The following is an 18092-nucleotide window of genomic DNA, read 5'->3' as shown; positions in this document are numbered from 1 at the left end:
TGCCAATCTTCTAAAAAAAAATCCTGAGAATTCCATAGTGCAGGATTTGAAATGGATACAATTATGGACCTGAAATCAGATGCTCAGGACTCCTAGCCTCAGCTGTCACTCATATAATTTGTTTCATTATTCTGGCTTTCAGTTTCTCATGAATAAAAAAATAATTAAATGCTTATCCTTTTAACTGTAAATTCAAAGTGGAAGATTACTATACTCATTAAATGATCTATGGGCAGATCTGCTTGGGACCCAACAGGTGATCTGGATAATGGGTCCCAATAAATGACCTAGATGACTACGTTGTGATTCCTTAAAAGCCCCTGATAGATCATTATTTTGCTGGTGATGGGGTGGTACAGTTCTGCACCCTTGATTACAAGGTGTCTGTTTTCTTCACACCACCAACAATTCTCAGACACCAGCTGGGTGTCCTACCATTCAACTCAATTCTGACACCATCTACCTGGAGACAGCACCAGATCACCCAGGTTAAGAGCTCAGTCCCATAAGACTGCCCCACTCCCGAATATCAGACGCCAATCCCAAGTCCAAGTTGTCACCTGGGCTTCTCACCTATGGGCTACAGATTGAAGGTTCCAACAACCCCTCCTCTCAGGTTCAATTAATTTGCTAGAGTAGTTCACAGAACTCAGAAAAAGATTTTACTTAGCAGATTACCTGTTTATTACAAAGGATATAACACAGGAGCAGCCAGATGGAAGAGATGCACAGGGCAAGGTGTGCAGGAAGGGGTGCAGAGTTTCTGTGCTCTCTGAGCCCACCACTCTCCCAACACCTCCACCTGTTCACCAACTGGAGGCTCTCTGAAGCCCGTCCTTTTGGGTTTCTATGGAGGCTTCATTATACAGGCATGATTGATTAAGTCATTGGCCATGGGGGTGGGTTCAACCTCCAGGCCCTCTCCCCTTCCCTGAGGTCAGGGAAGTGGGACTGAAAGTTCCAACCCTCCAATCATATGGTTGGTTCTCCTGGCAACCAGTCCCCAAACTTAAGGGCTTTCCAAAAGTCACTTCATTAACATGAGCTCAGGTGTAGTTGAAAGGGGTTTGTTATGAATAACAAGACACCGTTATCACTCTTTTCACTTAGGAAATTCCAAGGGTTTTAGGAGCTTGTTCCAGAAGGGTCAAAGACCAAACATATATTTCTTATTCTAAACCACAATATCACAGGAGAGAGAAGAAACCTACTTTCTCGGTTAAAGTAAAAGATTCTTATTTTGCCCATTAAAGACATGAGGTATAACAGATTTGAAGGGAAAAAAATCCCATAAAACTTGGAATGGTAGGTGTCAAGGCAAATAATCCATAATCAATCTATAAATCACAACTGGGGTGAGTTTATTATGAGCTAAGTTTGAGGACTATAACCTGGAGCCTTCCTTCCCCAAGGAAAGAAGGGCACCAAAGAAGTGGGGTGTACAGAGTGGTTATATACCGTCTTGGAACAGAGAACATATATCACATATGACAGGAATATCTCGCTTAACTACCATCAAGAGACGCTTAGCTGGCACAGCAGGTCAGTGGTCAGCAGGTCAGTGGTGACAAGGTGAGCACAGCAGGTCAGTAATTAGTCCCTAGTTTCCAGGAAGAGATGCTTATCCTCAAAGAAATGCTGATACAGGGGGAAGCTCCATCCTTATCTTTAGGGGGATCATTCTTGTCTTTGGAACATAGTAAATGTTTAAAGGAGAGGTACAATGCATGCTCAACAGGCCACATCAGGCCCTTTTGGAAAAACAAGATCAGGCAGAACTAGTTTTAAACCAAATGTCTTCCTCATATACTCCAATATATACTACTGCTTTTCATTTATTTATCATAGGTTACTTATAACAAAATTTTAATGTAAATAAAAGCAATGAGTAATTGGATCAAATAAGAGTCTATAAGCCCATACTGATATAAATAAATAAATAAACAAGAGAGAAGGAGGGGCCGGCCCCATGGCCGAGTGGCTAAGTTTGCACGCTCTGCTTTGGTGGCCCAGGGTTTTGCCGGTTTGAATCCTGGGTGCAGACATGGCACCATTCATCAAGCCACGCTGAGGCGGCATCCCTCATGCCACAACTAGAAGGACCCACAATTAAAAATACACAACTATGCACCGGGGGGCTTTGGGGAGAAAAAGGAAAAATAAAGTCTTTAAAAAAAAAAGAGAGAGAGAGAGAAGGAAAAGGTCTTTCTTACAGTAGAATTTCAACTGATAAATGTAGAAGGAATGATGAATTAGGAAATCACTAGCTGGAAACCATCATAGTAATAGCTGACTCAGGCAAAGATAATCAATGGTTGCTAAAACTAATGGCTGAAACCTTGATGAGACATGGAACATTTACATAGTCTCAAGATACTGCTCCACAAATTACTTTTTTTTCAGTTAGTGATATATTATTTATTCCTCTATTACATCTTTGCAATATTAAAATGCATTTCATTATAATAAAACTTCTAACACAACTATAAAACAAGAATCAATGATCAATCAACATTCTTGGCCTTGCTTTAGTCTCTCTTTTAACCAATAAAAAGTAAATAGAGTTTTCTTCATTTATGAATCAGATAAACATCATAAACTCAATTTCCTGATATTTACGCTCCATGAGGCTTTTCGCCACCACAGTGTACGTCTACTGTGAGCCTCTTGTCTTTGGCTCTGTCACTAGGTGCTTGTAACTTCTTCCACTTCACTTTTTTGGGGAAGGTCTTCAGAATCTGATACCCTCAAGCGACATTAAGATGTAAATATCACCAACTTCTCACGATGTTTGCATTTTAATCCACCTTTTAGATTCAAATGAGTTATAGCCAATTATGGTATTTGGGGCATCTGCAGGCCAGGAAGTATGATGGGCAGCCCTAGAAGCTTTCCTGAAACTTCTCGAACTCTGTGCTTAGATCACTGATGAAGATTCCGTCTACATTCCAAAATGCCTGTATTGAAAGAATAAATGCCCAGGTAAGAACCTTTGAAAATAAAGTGGGTTTGTTCTGCGAATCAGTTACATTTATTTTTGTCAACTTATAAAATCAATTACTTAATTTTGAGTGATGTGAAGACAGTTCAGTTTAAAAAATAAGAATAGAACAGCCACAGGGGGCAGAGCAAAGCCCATGGAGAAGTGCCCCTCATTGGGCATTCCCTTTTCTAGCACGCTTCCTCCATTCCCTATTCCCAATCTTGCAAGTTCCTAGATTCCTTTAGATCTTTTTAAAAAGTCACCTCCTTTTGGAAGTCTGTCCTGGTTCTGCATGGATCCAGTGACTGACTCCATCTCTGTGCTTCCACAGCTCCTTGAGAGCCTTTAGAAGAACACGTGGGAATTTCTCCCTCAACAATCATGTCTCCCTAAGTAGGCACCTCTATGCTCCAGCTTTGGCTTTTCATCTTTATGCCCAGTGACTGGCTGGCTGAATGAATATATGCTAAGTTATTAGAGACTATAGCCAACTGCCTATTTGAATTGCAGAGTTATTTTAACGTCGGAATCTTATAACTAAGCAAAGATTAGTGTTTCTTGGATCAATAGTTGAGATCCGTGGACTATATCTCTCTCCTTCCTGAGGAGTGGCCACTTCCTGTGTTTTTACTCAGATATGCACATTTCAGGATAGACATCTCTTAGAATCATGAATTTTTTTTTTTTTACAGTGGTCTGTAGCTTTAAAGAGTGTGAGATTTCCAGACATATTTAACAACATCCAGGCAACGCCAAAGTGTGCTGTGCACACAGCTTAGCAATTATTCAGATAATTTAAGGGTTTAAAAAAAATCCCTACTGAGGGAAAACCTAGTTTACCTTGTAGTTAACCGCCCACTTGGGACTGCCTTCTTTCAACTTGGCATCTCACAGTTGAGTCTCAATCCGTCAATATAATTTAATCATTGGTGGCTCTAGCTTTAAGTCCCTGGCCCAGACCTCTCCTCTTGTTTACCCAAGTGCTTTCTTGACATCTCCATATGGACGTCTGATAGGCATCTCTACCTGAACATACACAAAACCACATTCCTAGTCATCCTCACCTCCTCAACCCAAACCTGCACCTGCATAATTATCCCCATCTAGGTATCTTGCCACTTCAAACTCCATCCTTCCAGTCACTCAGAAAAAACAAAAACCCCCAATAAACAAGCAAATACATACCCCCCTCCACACACACATGAAAAGCAAAACAGAATCAACAATTTTTAGTTACAATTTTTAGTTATCTTGACTCTTTTCTTTCTCTCAAACCCAATGTCCAGTGGATAAGGCAATCGTTCACGACGTCTCTATAACCTTCCCACTTCTCACCACTTCCTACACTCTCAAGTTGGTAGTTACTTACGATGGCCACTTATATAATTATCCTGCTTCTGCTCTTGTTGCCTCCAGTGTGTTCTCAACACTGAAGCTTGGGTGAACCTTTTAAAACCTAAGTTAGAGCATATATTTCCTCTGTTGAAAACCCTCTAGTGATATTGCTGAAATATTATGAACACTATCAATAACAACTTGAGCTAATTTGTGTTGATCACTTACTATGGAGCAGAGCCTGTGTTGAAAGCGTACACGCCCATTATCACTTCATCCTTACCACAATCTCTTATTATCATTCCTGTCTCCCACATGAGAAAACTGAGCTTAAGCAAGATTAGACAACTTTCTGCAGATCACTCAGGTAGTGAGGTGGCAGAGCTATGCTTTGAACTTGAGCAGTCAGATTCCAGAACAGCAAGATTAAGATGCTAAGTTCAAAAAAAAAAAAAAAAAGATGCTAAGTTCAGTTGTCTCTCCTTTCTTTGAAACTGTTTAATCTCTTAACATAGCATATTGTTATAAATAAGATCTATCTGATAACCCATTTTTATCAGTAAAAAATGCCAACAATAATATGTAATATATTTTGAAAGGGTAACTTTGTGACAAAGTTTCTTAGCATCTTGTTTATGTAAGAAGTAGTTAGCAGTATGCTGAGTAAACACCAACTATTTCTCTTGACACCGATGGCCCCAGTGGTGTTTTAGTCTTGCTGGAGCTACCACTTCTAAACTTTAATGTTTATCTTGCACTTTAGTCATCATCGAAATTCTGCTATCAATGTCTTATTTTGACTTTTTTACCATCAATGTATTTTTTAAATCATTGTTCTTTAAGGTGATAAATGAGTATAAGTGATAAATGCTGTTCTCAGAAAAATGCATTAATAAATTCTACTCTTCATGAGAACCATCAAGAACTAAAAAGAATGTAATTGTTGATAAAGAAGAATTTTAGTTCAATTGGGCACAAATTCCTTTTTAATTACAAAAGGAAAATAGTAACTTTAGAGTGGAGAAAACTGGGAGAGGCCGTGTTAACCAGGCAACCAAAGTTACCCACACTAGTAAGAGGAAAACTTCATATCATGTGCCTCTGGTATGATGTCCTAAGATATAACATCACGCCTGCAGTGTTCTGCCAAAATGGTATACCAGAATCTAATCATGAGGAAACATCAGACAAATCCAAAGTGAGAAACAATTTATAAAATAACTGGCTGTATTCTTCAAAAATGTTGACATTCTGAAATAAAATTCCAGATTAAGGAGACTAAAGATTCATGACAACCAAATGCAACTTGTATTGTTGGATTGGATTCTGGATAAGAAAGGGAAAAAAACCCCACTTTTTTTGGGTATAAAAGACATTATTGGGAAATTGGTGAAATTTGAATAAAGTCTGTATCGATGTTAATTTTCTGATTGTGATAATTGTTCCGTGGCTATATAAGAAAACATCCTTGTTCATAGGAAATATACACTGAAGTATTTTGGGACAAAGGAGCATTATGTCTGTAACTTACTCTCAAGTGTTTCAGGGAAAAAAATGTGCTTATAGGGAGAGACTGATAAAGCAAATGTGACGAAATGTTAACAATTGGGAAACTGAAGTGAAGGGAATACTGGAGTTTTTTATACCGCTCTTCTAACATTTCTGTAAGTTTGAAGTTATTTCAAAATTAAAAGTTACAGAAAAAAAAACAATGAGGAGAGGATTCTGGGAAGATCGTGTCAGCAGCAGCATAGATTTTGAATCTCGCTGAATATCCCCCGTGAAAACAGAGCAACTGAAATAGCAGAATCAAAATTCCATGGACCACCCCTACCAAAAAAACCCCAAGGTGATAAGGTATCCCCAAAACATCAATGAGTGGGAACAAATTATCAAGAGCTTCAACACCTCTGTGGTGTTAGCAACTATGTGGTGAAGCAGAGGGAAGGCATGGGGATCTGACGGCTCTGAGAATCAGAGAACACCAAAATTCTTCAAAAAGTGTTCACTGAAAAGATTGGAGGGCCAATCTGAGAACAGCAGTTGAAACTGGAGGGAGTTTTGTAGGCTGCAATTTGTCGGTAAATTTAAGGATACTTCAGGAAGTCCAGAGCATCCAGAACAGTGTAGACCTCATCAATTCTCAAAGCTAACTAATCAAGACTCCTTTCCTAGAAAAAGCCCTGCCTGAGGAAAAGCTGTGGCAGTGGAATTCAAACTGAGCAGGACAGAGCAGAGGTAAAGGAAAGAGAACTCCCCATAAAATGGGGGAGGGGCAGTGTGGAGGAAGACCTCAGAAAGAAAATCTCATTTTGATCATTTCACAAAGATTGCAGAAGAAAGCAAGGAAAGCTCTCCAGATCTACCTTTCCCTTCTAAAAGTAATGAAAACACACCTAATATAAAGATGAGCAACAGACGAGGATAGCAGTTGAACCCCATATAAAGTCACAGTAAGTAAAAGAGAATAAGAAGCAGAAAACATCATTTCAGATGGCTGACATAGGCCAGAAAGCCATGCCTACAAAATAGATGGAAATTATATCCTAATATTTCAAAATTAAAAATTATGAAAATTTAAAACACTATGAAAGAAAAGTATAAATAAGAATTCTAAAAATTTAGAAATGAGATGATTGGAGAAAATGAGCGTTTAAAAAAGGAAGTGGGAGAACTCGGGAAAAAATTAGAAATAAATTAACAAATTATTTCATAAATGCATATTTCATTTGAAGGAGCACAAGGATATAACAAAAACTCAATAATGTCTTAAGGAAAATAGAAGATGGAAAGGAGGGGAAAAAATTTTAATTCAGGCAGGAAATAAAGAAAGAGATAAAAATAATTCTAGAAAAACTGATATAAAACAACAAAGAAGGGCCACCATAAGTAAAAAGGGAATTCTTAAAGAAGATAATCAAGCAGTGGAATAGACTAATATTAAAAACTCTAAGAAAAATTTCCTGAATTAAAAAAAAATCATTGAAGTTACATGTTGAAAGATTAGACTACAGACCTGGAAAAAATTGACGTACTAAACACAGTCTGGTAAAACTACTGGATTTCAAAGAAAAGGAAAACAATTCTTTCAGGAATCCAGGCAGAAAAATTAAGTTACTTTTAAGGGAAAGAAAATAATTAATTATCACTTTTGTCAGAAGACAAAGGAGTATATATACTTAAAAGTCAAGGGAAAAAAATGTGAGCCAAGGATTTTATCGTCAGCCAAACAGATCTGCAAGTACAAAGGCCGTGGACAAACTGTTATGAATATGAAAGAATTCTAGGAGTATTGTTCCCATGAGTCTTTCCTGAGTCACTTCCTAGAGAACAAGCTTTCAACAATCAAAGTGACTGGAGGACATTAACATAACGATTAGTTGTGAACTTTAAATATATATATACTTGTAGAACTAAGACTAAATGTTGGTTCTAAGGGCAGTAGTAAAGCTTGTAATGATTATATGCTCTGACAATGAAGACACCAAAAATAGGGGGAAAGTGGAGAAAGTGTATGAAAAATAAAATAAATTCATTAATTTCTTTATAGGTATTAACTAGGGTTTAGATTTGGGGATTGAAGAAAGAAGAGAAGGTATCAGCTAATTTGAATATTGCTCATCATAGAGAACTAACAGACGATAGATAAAACAGAGAAGACTGAGGGCATTATTTAAACCTATCAGTAAAAAGGAAACCATTAGAACAAAAAAAAGTTTTATTTTATAGACCATACATTTTTAAATGGTCATCTATGGAGGAAGAGAGGGCATAGGGTCCCGGGGACAGGATAGAAGCTAGATTTCTTTGAATCATGCTTTGCATGATTTTTGTTTGTTAATTTTCAAACAAAATTAAAAAATGTCCCTAAAATTCAAAAGTAAAATGAAACAAATGGAAAGAACTATGCTACCTTAGTTTAAAACACAATAATTTGACTCAGCATCCATAACGAAATATACCCTGAGGTAAAAGGAAGTGTAACAATAAACCTTAAACTGTTTCCACTAATGTTATGGTTGGTGATAATGTTAGTATTGTTATCTAAAACTGTTGTGTATTTATTGTGGCTTAAAGCAAATGAGTCATTGAGGGATCAGAATTGGCCACCTCAAAATGTGTCTCTTTGCCTTGATTATTTTTAAGAACAAAAGACTCTGAAAGAAACTTTGACCTTCCCCCTAACTGCCTAAAAGAATTCAAGATAGAAGGACTGTCCCAGGACTATGGTCACTGGCCATCACCATAGATAACTCTGGGGATGGTATACTGGGAGGCTCCTTGCCAAGTCCATTATCTCCCAGGTCACATTGTCTATAGATGGCGAACAAACATTTGTTTATCAAACATTTGCTTTTCCATCTCCAAGTAAATTGTCTTCCTCCCCTGAAGTCCCAAACCACTACCCTCAACATCCTCCTTTGTCTTTAGCTGAAGATGGTATTTAAGGTGGTGGCTTTGGCCATGTTGATGAGTTGCTCACTTTTCCTGGGTTTCTCCCATGTATACATCTTAGAAAGTTTTGTTTGATTTCCTCCTGTTATTCTGTCTCATGCCAATTTAATTCTTAGGCCAGCCAGAAGGACCTAGAGGGTAGAGGAATTGTCTTCCTCCCCTACAGTAACTAAGTTGGTACAATTGAGAACCAGGATTTTGGGTGTGGGAGAAAGGAGATATAGATGTAAGATCAGTGAGGTTAAGTACAAACCCTGTATTTCTGAATTTGAACTGGAAGTACTAGGATGAACTCATGATATAATGTATTCCTTAGCTCTGTCCACTGAGGAGGCTTAGAAGAAAATGACCAAACCATTAGCAATAAAGGCCTCTAGTTCTCAAACTGTGGTCTCCAGAAACTACTTATCAGTCAAAAGAACCTGACTTTCCTGGAGAAATGGCTGATTTTAGGTTGGGGACAGGAACTGAACCTGATGGGCCTGAATAACTTTTCAAGACAGAAAGGAAGACATCAGAGAGCACTTGGGTTTTATCAAAAGAATTCAGGAGCCAACTCAAATTGACTTTCACCGCCCAAATATGAGCAATTTGAACTTAAATAAGGATAGTAACTGCACAGATTGAAACACACCAGATATGTTTAAATTCATGAGCTCTATCATGCTAAATAACATCTCATTGACCATTGCTACAGGATGGTAGGAGACCACTTCATTATTTTGAAAATTGGTAAATAAAGGGAAAGAATGGAGACTTCATTCCACGTTAGCTTAAGGCAACCAAATAGATGATGAGGTTTCTTGTTAGAGAAATATTCTAGCTCATAAATGAAAAAATAAATGATATAATTAAAATATCATTATCTTGCCATTCCTAATGAATTCATGAAAATAGGCAATCATGATCAGTAGTGGCTATCATCACAAAAATATCACAAAATCCAGACATTATGTGCCAGACATTTGGCAAGACATAGCCTTGCCAAAAAAGAAATCAGATATATCCTTCTATATCTGGAAGAACTTTCCCTTTTCTTTCTGCCAACCCAAGTTTTGCTTATCTATTATGACCTTTTTAAGCCTCATTTCCTCCAACAAAGCTCTCTGTGGGATGATGAGTTCTCTAAAGTCTTGTAGTAGTTGGAGCAGTATTGTCCAATAAAAATATAATATGAGCCACATATGCGTTTTAAAATTTTCTGGTAGCTACAATAAAAAAGTAAAAAGAAGCAGGTGAAGTTAATTTTATTAATATGTTATTTAACCTAATATATCCAAAATATTATCATTTAAACATATTATCAATAAAAAACATTGATATATTTTATGTTATTTTTCTCATACTGTCTTCAAAATCTGGTGTATTCTACACTTACAATACATTTCATTTTGTGACTAGCCACATTTCAAGCACTCAGCAGCCACATGCAGGTAATGGCTGCCATATTACACAGCACACACTTAGAGAATCCATTATACAATTCAGCACGTGATTATCAGGCCTAGGCAGGCAGACGGGTGCTCCAGAAAATCAGACCCACAACTGGGGTAATGTCAGCCCCTAGACACGCTTGTGACACATTGATGCTCTGTTTTCAGAACCACAGAGAAAAATGTGGTAGGCAACTGCTACAGACCGAATGTTTGCGTCTACCCTCACCCCGCCCCCCACCCCCCCGCAAAATCATATGTTAAAGCCTAGTCCCCAATGTGATAAGTATCTGGAGGCGGGGTCCTTGGAAGGTAATTAGATCATGAGTTGGAGCCCCCAGGATGGGATTAGTGTCCTTATAAGAAGAGATAGGAGAGAGCTTGCTTCTCTCTCTGCTCTCTGAGCCAAGTGAGGACATGGCTAGAAGGCATTGTTTTCACATCAGGAAGGCTGCTCTCACCAGACACCAAACCTGCTGACACTTTGATCTTGGACTTTCTTGCCTCCAGAACTGTGAGAAATAAATGTTTGTTTTTTTAAGCCACTCAGTCTATTGTATTGTGTTATAGCAGCCCAAAGTGACTGAGACAGTAACCAATCACCCAGATGTTGTGCTAATGCCGTGATTCTCTCCTCACAAACAAGCACCAGTCCAGTTCAATCAGAGGATGTGGGGGGACAGTGGCACAGGCTTCTCCGCCTCGGTACATAAAGGACACAGGGAAAGTACACATGAGACTGGGAGAACTGAGGCTAGCACATCGAAGTTTTAAATTCTTCTTCATAACTAGTAATATCCTGATATATAAATATACGCTCTCCTTTTTTTGGGAAGATTGGCCTTGAGCTAACACCTGTCAGCAATCTGCCTCTTTTTTTTTCTCCCCAAAGCCCCCTAGTACAAAGCTGTATATCCTAGTTGTAGGTTCTTCTGGTTCTTCTATGTGGGACGCTGCCTCAGCATGGCTTGATGAGCGGTGCTAGGTCTGTGCCCAGGATCTTGTGGGGGCCTGGAATTCGCCACCCCAAGATATGTCTCTTTGGCATGATGATTATTTGAGGCTCATTACTTTGCAGACAGGAAAGCAACTGTAAAGCAGAATTTACTTACCCTTTGTAACAGACACATTGTAAAGGAACTCTCCATCTGTAAAGATATCTCCCTCTCTACCAGGAAGAAGGGGGGATGAACTTGTCTCTAGAAACTCTTAATCAATGGTGAAGGCAAGGACTTAAATCTACATTTGTTTATTGTGCTTGTCTGGTAACCTCCTGTAACTGACTTCCCCCACCCCCAACATCCTCCTTTGTCTTTAGCTGGATATGATATTTCAGCTGTGGGGGTTTTGGCCATTTTGGCGAGTTGCTCGGCTTGCCTGAGCCTCTCCCATCTATACATTGACAAATAGAAATGGCAAGCAATGGGATGTGTTGGCGTACATGAGGAAGCCATTTGGTGTAAACCTAATTTGGCCTGATCTTGTCTTTCCAAAAGGGCCTGATGAAGGCCGAAGGCCGTTGAGCATGCATTGTATATCTGCTTTAAAACATTTACCATGGCAAGAACAAAGGTCCTTGAGATAAAGGTGCAACTTCCCTCCCTCTCCCAACGTTGGTATTTCCTTAAGGATGAAGCATCTTTCTTTAGGCTAGGAACTGATTGCTGCGCTCACCTGTGACCACCCACTAACCAGCTTGAGACGATAGACTTGCCTCCTGCTACGTCCTCCGAGATAGCAGACCCACTACCTGCTGTGTCCATCAAGCGCTGTGCCTGTGCCGACAGGGCAATCTTGTGACTCTTGTGGGAGGGACATTTCAATGATATGTGAAACATCCTGTTTGGGGGTATATAACCACTCTGTGCACCCCACTTCTTTGGTGCCCTTTCTTCCTTTGGGAAGAAAGACCCCAGGCCATGGTCCTCAGAAACTCTCCCATGTATACATGTTATAAAGCTTTGTTTAATTTTCTCTTGCTATTCTGTCTCATGTGAATTTAATTCATTCTCCGGCCAGACGAACCCAGAGAAGATAGAGGAAATGTCTTCTCCCCTACAATCTGAACGGGCAAACCCTGGGCTGCCAAAGCCATGTGTGTGAACTTAACCACTCGGCCACAGGCCGGACCCTCCTGATATATATTTTATTTTTCATGAGAACTAAAACAGGCTTTTCGAATCTGGATCCAAGAGGCTAGTGTAACCAGTTCTAGATATACAACTACTGATTGATATTAATAAAGCCAACGATTGTTCCTTGAGCAGAGTATATGTCATTAAAAGAAAAATGCCCAGTTTAATAAACAAAATAAAAGAAATATTTCCAGGGAAACATTTCAAATTGAAAAATCAGTGGCAAACAATGAATTCTGTCACTGAAAATGTCAGAGAAGACGACACCCTGTTGCCCACAGATAGATCTTCACTGAAGGCTTCTTATCACCAGCTAGCTCAAATATAAACATCTGATTGTTGCTGCCACCTGTCTCTACAGGAGTATCCTTGTTTCCCAATAAACCTGCTATTGTCCGCATCAAACATATCCCTGGCAACTTTCTCAACAAGGTGATTTCCTTCTAGTTTAGCTCAGCCCTGTGGTTATAGAACACCCTCTTATCCACAGTGAAGCCCTCCTCCCCTTAAAAGGAGTCTCCAGACACTTCCCCTCCAGGGAAATGAAATAACAAGGACCATGGTCTTGCCTAATCTGTACCCTCAATCATTATTTTCATTATTCTCTTTAAACCAGTCCCTCCACTCTTCCAGTGATGTTTTTTTTTAATGGCCACGTCATATTTACATTACTCTTTGCCTGGAAGGCATATGAGACTTTTCCTGGTGCTGAGCTCAGCTGATGAGCATGACCAGAGACACAGTGGCTGACAGGAAAGATTAGGAGCCAAGGCCCTAGGCAGCTTCCTTTCTTCACCAAAGCCTAAACTTAGAGTAGTCTTTCTCCTCCAAGCCAATTGGAAGATCATGGCAAACATAGCAATGGCTTGAAGAGAAAAGGAAAAAAGATTAAAACTCAAAAAATTAGACTTCTTTTCCTAAACTAAATTCTTTGTTGCACTGAAGAGAGGTGGGTGGGAAATGACCCCTGCTGGGAGGGGGCCCCGATCAAGACTTTGCTCAGGTTAAAGGAAAAATGATCATGTCCAAGCTTCTGCTTTTGGGTTCATAGATCTTTATTTAGCACAGTCCTTTAGTGAGTTTGGGGTCAGCAATGGGGCAAAACTGCTTGACGTGAGAAAGTAACAAAAATTTAGAGAGTGGGAGGTCAACATTAGGATGTGTGGTAACCAAAACGATCATGACAAGCCAGGGGCTGAAAAATAGTGCTACCATCTTGAAATTTTGAAACCGGCAAACAGCCATTGATGATTAAGTATCTAGGTACTGAAGTTTTTTTTCCTTTTTGCAATTACTGATTACAGCTTCTAGCTGTTTAACCCACCCATTGTTAACTGTGCTGCTTAGGCAATGTGCTCTCTGACTCCCACTAGGCTCCTATAGATAACATCTCCCTGGAGCCTTGGTCACCATGGTAATAGGTGTGTGAGCTGGTTTTCAGGAATTAGAACTCCTTGTCCACTTCAGGCTGGTTGAGACCACCAACTCATCATCTAGGCCCGCGCAGATGTCCGATAGGCGACCATTTATGTCAAGGGGCTAAAAACTCCACCCTCAGATCATGCTAACGCCACCATTTTGTGAACATGGGTCCTATGAAAAGGCATGAAGTCTGACTACGCTTGCGCAGATCATCTATTACCTCACCTCTCCTCACCTCCAATCACCTCTCTCCACATTTCAGACCACCTTGCCCCCTATCTCATAAATATCCCTGAGTCCCTATTTTCGGAGAAGCAAATTTGAGGCTCGTGCCCTTGCTTCCTCTCGTGGCTGCCTTGTGAGTAAACTCTCTGCTGCAATCTCGTCTTCTCAGTGCTTGACTTTCTGAGCGGCGGGCAAAAACGAATCTGGTTTGGTAACAATTTCCCCTGGTGGGGAATAGCTGGTAAATTGCTACGACAGTGTTCTCTAGATTTCTGATTTAACCTATTACCTATCTTGTGTTGTTCTGCAATTCCCTTATGTTACTCCAAACCTTCAGTAAAATTCTGCTACATCCAATAGCATTGTGCTCATCATATTGGAAGGAAGGGCTACTGGTATCCACCGTGGGGCAAAAGAGACCAAGAAGAGCGGAGGCCATCAATAGAAAGAGAAGAATAGCTTGGAAGGATAGATCAGAAAAATGCCATCTCTGGAGAAATCCGTGGAAGTACTGACTGGAGGGAAAGGAGGGTCATTTCCCAAAGTAAGTGGGCTGAGGATTTCCCTGTCTTATTTGTATATTAAATAGAAGTCTCAGCTGTAAGATTGGAGGACATCTGGGTCATATTATTGCATACTGACATTAAAATAATTAAAATACTTGAGTTATTTGCCAGTTGCATGGTTCCCACCTGTTTTTCTGAGAGTAGTAAAATTTTAGGAACTGTTGGGGTTGTCAACTCTTTATTGTGTTATGCAAAGAAACTTAAAAAACTAATTATCACCATTGTTTCATAAAATAAAGGGCATTTTAACATACATGCAGGAAAAATGGAAAGGGCATAATCTCAGAACAATTTTTAAAATTTTGTTTTATCTGAAAAGATCTCACACTTTAAACCTATTGAAACAGTATATATTTTACTTTGTCTTCACCTTAAATCTTAAAAGATTCCTTAAATCTTTCCTCATTTATTTATTCATTTTTTCAAAAATAGTAAACCTCTTATTTGCCAAGCACTGTGCTAGGTCCTGGGGTACAGAGATGAATGTGAAGCTGCTCCTGTCCTCAAGATCTCACGAGTTTCTAGGAAAGTCAAGCAGGTGACCCCAACTGCAAACAGTGCACACTGTGCTGTTAGTAGAGGAGCTCACCGAATACTAAGGGTTAAAAAGCCAGAACAATGGTCAATCTATCTCTAAGCAGAAATGCAAGAAATACTGAAGTCTAGATGTCAGGACTAACTTTGCACACATCATTTGAGTTTCCTTACCAATGATTTAGGGGAAACTGACAGTATACCCCCAGAGATCATGGGGTTTCTCAGACTTTTATTGTTCTGAGCCAATCACAGGGCTAGGAACACACCTCTCGTATAATGTCAGCTGGTTCATACTCCACACTGGACAGGAAGAGGTCACTTACATGGGGTTTGAAGAATAAAAACCGCCCCCTCCCACTTGTCTACAATGGAGTGGCTCTGCACATGCCACTCTGCTCACTTTGGGACATGCGACCTGAAGGTCAGCAGAGGACAGGACAGGGTGAGGGCTGTGCTGCCTTGGTAACAGGACCTTCGGATTTGGTGCCAGACTGGAGATGGGGCACTTGCTCAACACACACAGTTGGGAGATGTCTGAGAGTGGTGATGGGCGCACTGGTCCCTCTGGCTCAATATTACCTGAAGCTACCAGGTTTCTGAGTTCTGATCTTAAGTGAGAGAGGGAGGCATATAGTTGTATCCCAAGCATCTGGTTCTGGAATTTTCCAAGGGAGTAAGAAATGCTGGCATAGAAAGGGATACCTATACACATTTATATGGGATGAAGTTCCAGAGGCAGATACCTGGGCGGAGGTTGCAGAGGGAGGGGTTCTCTTTCCCCTGGGCCCCAGAGGGTCCCGCATTAGAGGAAAAAATCTAACTGTATGCATTTTCTTACATTATATAATCAGGGTATATGTGTCAAACAGATAGTCGCTGAAACACTCATTTCTTTCCCGTGTCTCACTTCAATTCTTGTCGGAAACGGGTCTAGAACTTTCACACAATTATCCGTTCTTATTTAAAATCAAAACCTCGATAGATCAGCTGATGGCTGCAGTTTCAATATCTTTGGCTGGGTCTTCTGGTTTCTCTGAAGCACATACGTGTGACAATGGAAGAGAAACGCAGGAAGTGACTACTGAATACACACAGGTTCTGCAGCTTGCGTCTGTTCTCACACATTTCCATTTTAGATTCTGAGCAGTTCTCCCTCCCCATGAACTATGAAATCCAAGGGTCTGGCTGAATCATTCAAACGAAATGAGATTCCTTCCCCGCAGGGGGTTAGAAACAGAGGTGCGCTCCCTTCCCTCCGCAACCCTAGAAATCGCGAGTTTCCTAGAGAAAAGCCCAGCAGGGGGCCAGGACCCGCAGATGGCGCGAGGAACCAGCGCCTCTGCAAAGCCGAGAAATGCCAGCGACCAGGCCAGGGGAGGCGCGAAACCAGCGGAGTCGTCCCCCGGGCCGGTTGCGGAGGATGAGGCAGCTCGGGCAGGGCAGCGACTACTTCGAAGGAGAACAGGAACAAGGGTCCTGGACCCTGAGGTCTCCCGAGGTCGATTCCCAGGGGACCCAAAGCAGCGACGGGGCTCTGAGATCTGGCAAGTTCCTGGGAGTCGAGTGAGGGGAGCGAGTGTCTTACCTGGCCGGGCTGGCTGGTGTAGTTGAAGGAGTAGATGTTCTCCGTGCTGAGGCTCACCACCCCGCTGTAGACGCGATTGAAATCTGCGCCCCTGGCGGGGTCGCGGGGGTCGCGGGGTTGCGCGGGGCGCCCCGGAGCCGCCGCCCGCAGGAGCCAGGGCAGCGCGCAGAGCAGCGCGAGCCGCGGGCAGCCCCGCATGGTGGGCGCCGCCCCGCGAGGGGGCTAGCGCGGAGCCGGTCCTTCCAAAGCCCCCCGCGGGCCCGGCCGCCGGCCGCAGCGCAGCACCGGCGATGCCTGGCAAGCTCTGCCGGCGAGTGCTGGCAACGCGCTGGCGAAAGGCCGATCAAATATTGATGCAGCCGCCTGGGGTCTCCGCGGGAGGTCAGCGGCCAGGGGCTGGGAGGGCGGAGGATACAGAGCCCGGGGGCTGCTTTGCTCTCCGGCTTCTAAGTCCGTTTCCTCCTCCCTTTCTCATTTCTGAGAATCCTCCACCTACCCAGCGAGAATTTCTACCGATCTCTTTCCCCTCAACCTCGAAAAAAAAGACAGAAAGAAAGTAAAAACATTGGAAACATTAAAAAGAAATAGCCACTAGTCTTGAAGAGTCAACCTGACCAGCCATTGAGCAGGAAATTCAGTCGGTTTCAAGTAAATGTGCACCCTGGCTGCAAGCGAAGAAATGGAAAGCAACAGAGCCTGTCCCCAAAGAGGGTGCACGAGTTCGCCTTTCCAGTCTGCTACCTGCAGAGAACTCCTGCCGTCTGAATGATGGGGTGTTAACTCTCAATTTTCCCTTCTCTAGCAGAACCCGTTCCCAGACACCTGTTTCATTTCCTCACTACCTCCTCTTTTGAACGAGAGCCTCACGTCATCGCTTTCTCTCCCGCTCGCCATATGCGTACGGATGTAAATATGTACGATCGTGAAAAAATAAATAGATAAGGTGAAGAAGACAATTTTGAACACCGCCTGAAGTCTGGTCCCGGAAGTTGTCAAAAAGGACTCAGAGTAACCGGATTTATGCAGAGGGCATTTCTTTCCGCCCCAGCTTCTTGCCTACTTTACGTCTGCAATGACTTCTTAGATTCTGGGAGAATCTCCAGGCTTCTGTATTGTTTTTCAAATGAGAGAAACCACAGCCCATCATTAGAAGGAAATACTCTTCTGGCAAAAATTAGGGAATGCAATTTAAACAGCTAAAGAGGCAGATAAAAAGCAAGTTGAGAAGATCCGCGGAAATCCTGGGAGAAAAACAATCAGTTCAGGTAGAGAAGAGGACTTGCTGTTTTATTTCAGCTTCAAGTTATTTTTAAACTAGAAAAGAATCTAATTGCGTTCAACCTGAAGGAACATTAATAAAGAAGCCAGAAAGAAGAAAAAGATCATGTTCAAAGAGTTAAGATTACAGATTAAAAT

General features: G+C 41.3%; 1 protein-coding gene across 3 annotated transcripts in view; it reads right to left on the bottom strand.

Annotated features, from left to right (window-relative positions):
* The window catches only part of SIDT1 (SID1 transmembrane family member 1), a 99679-nt gene extending 82734 nt beyond the window's left edge, over nucleotides 1-16945 (bottom strand). For all 3 annotated transcript variants that reach the window (XM_046659910.1, XM_046659911.1, XM_046659912.1), the window contains exon 1: nucleotides 16677-16945. In XM_046659910.1, coding sequence (XP_046515866.1) covers nucleotides 16677-16874 — 198 coding nt within the window. In that variant the 5' untranslated portion in view covers nucleotides 16875-16945. The remainder of the gene's footprint in view (nucleotides 1-16676) is intronic.
* Nucleotides 16946-18092: the final 1147 nt, after the last annotated feature.

Source organism: Equus quagga, chromosome 4, assembly GCF_021613505.1.
Source record: "Equus quagga isolate Etosha38 chromosome 4, UCLA_HA_Equagga_1.0, whole genome shotgun sequence".
Lineage (NCBI taxonomy): Eukaryota > Metazoa > Chordata > Mammalia > Perissodactyla > Equidae > Equus > Equus quagga.
Note: the sequence above shows the minus strand (reverse complement) of the source record. Positions and strands in the feature narration are given on the sequence as shown.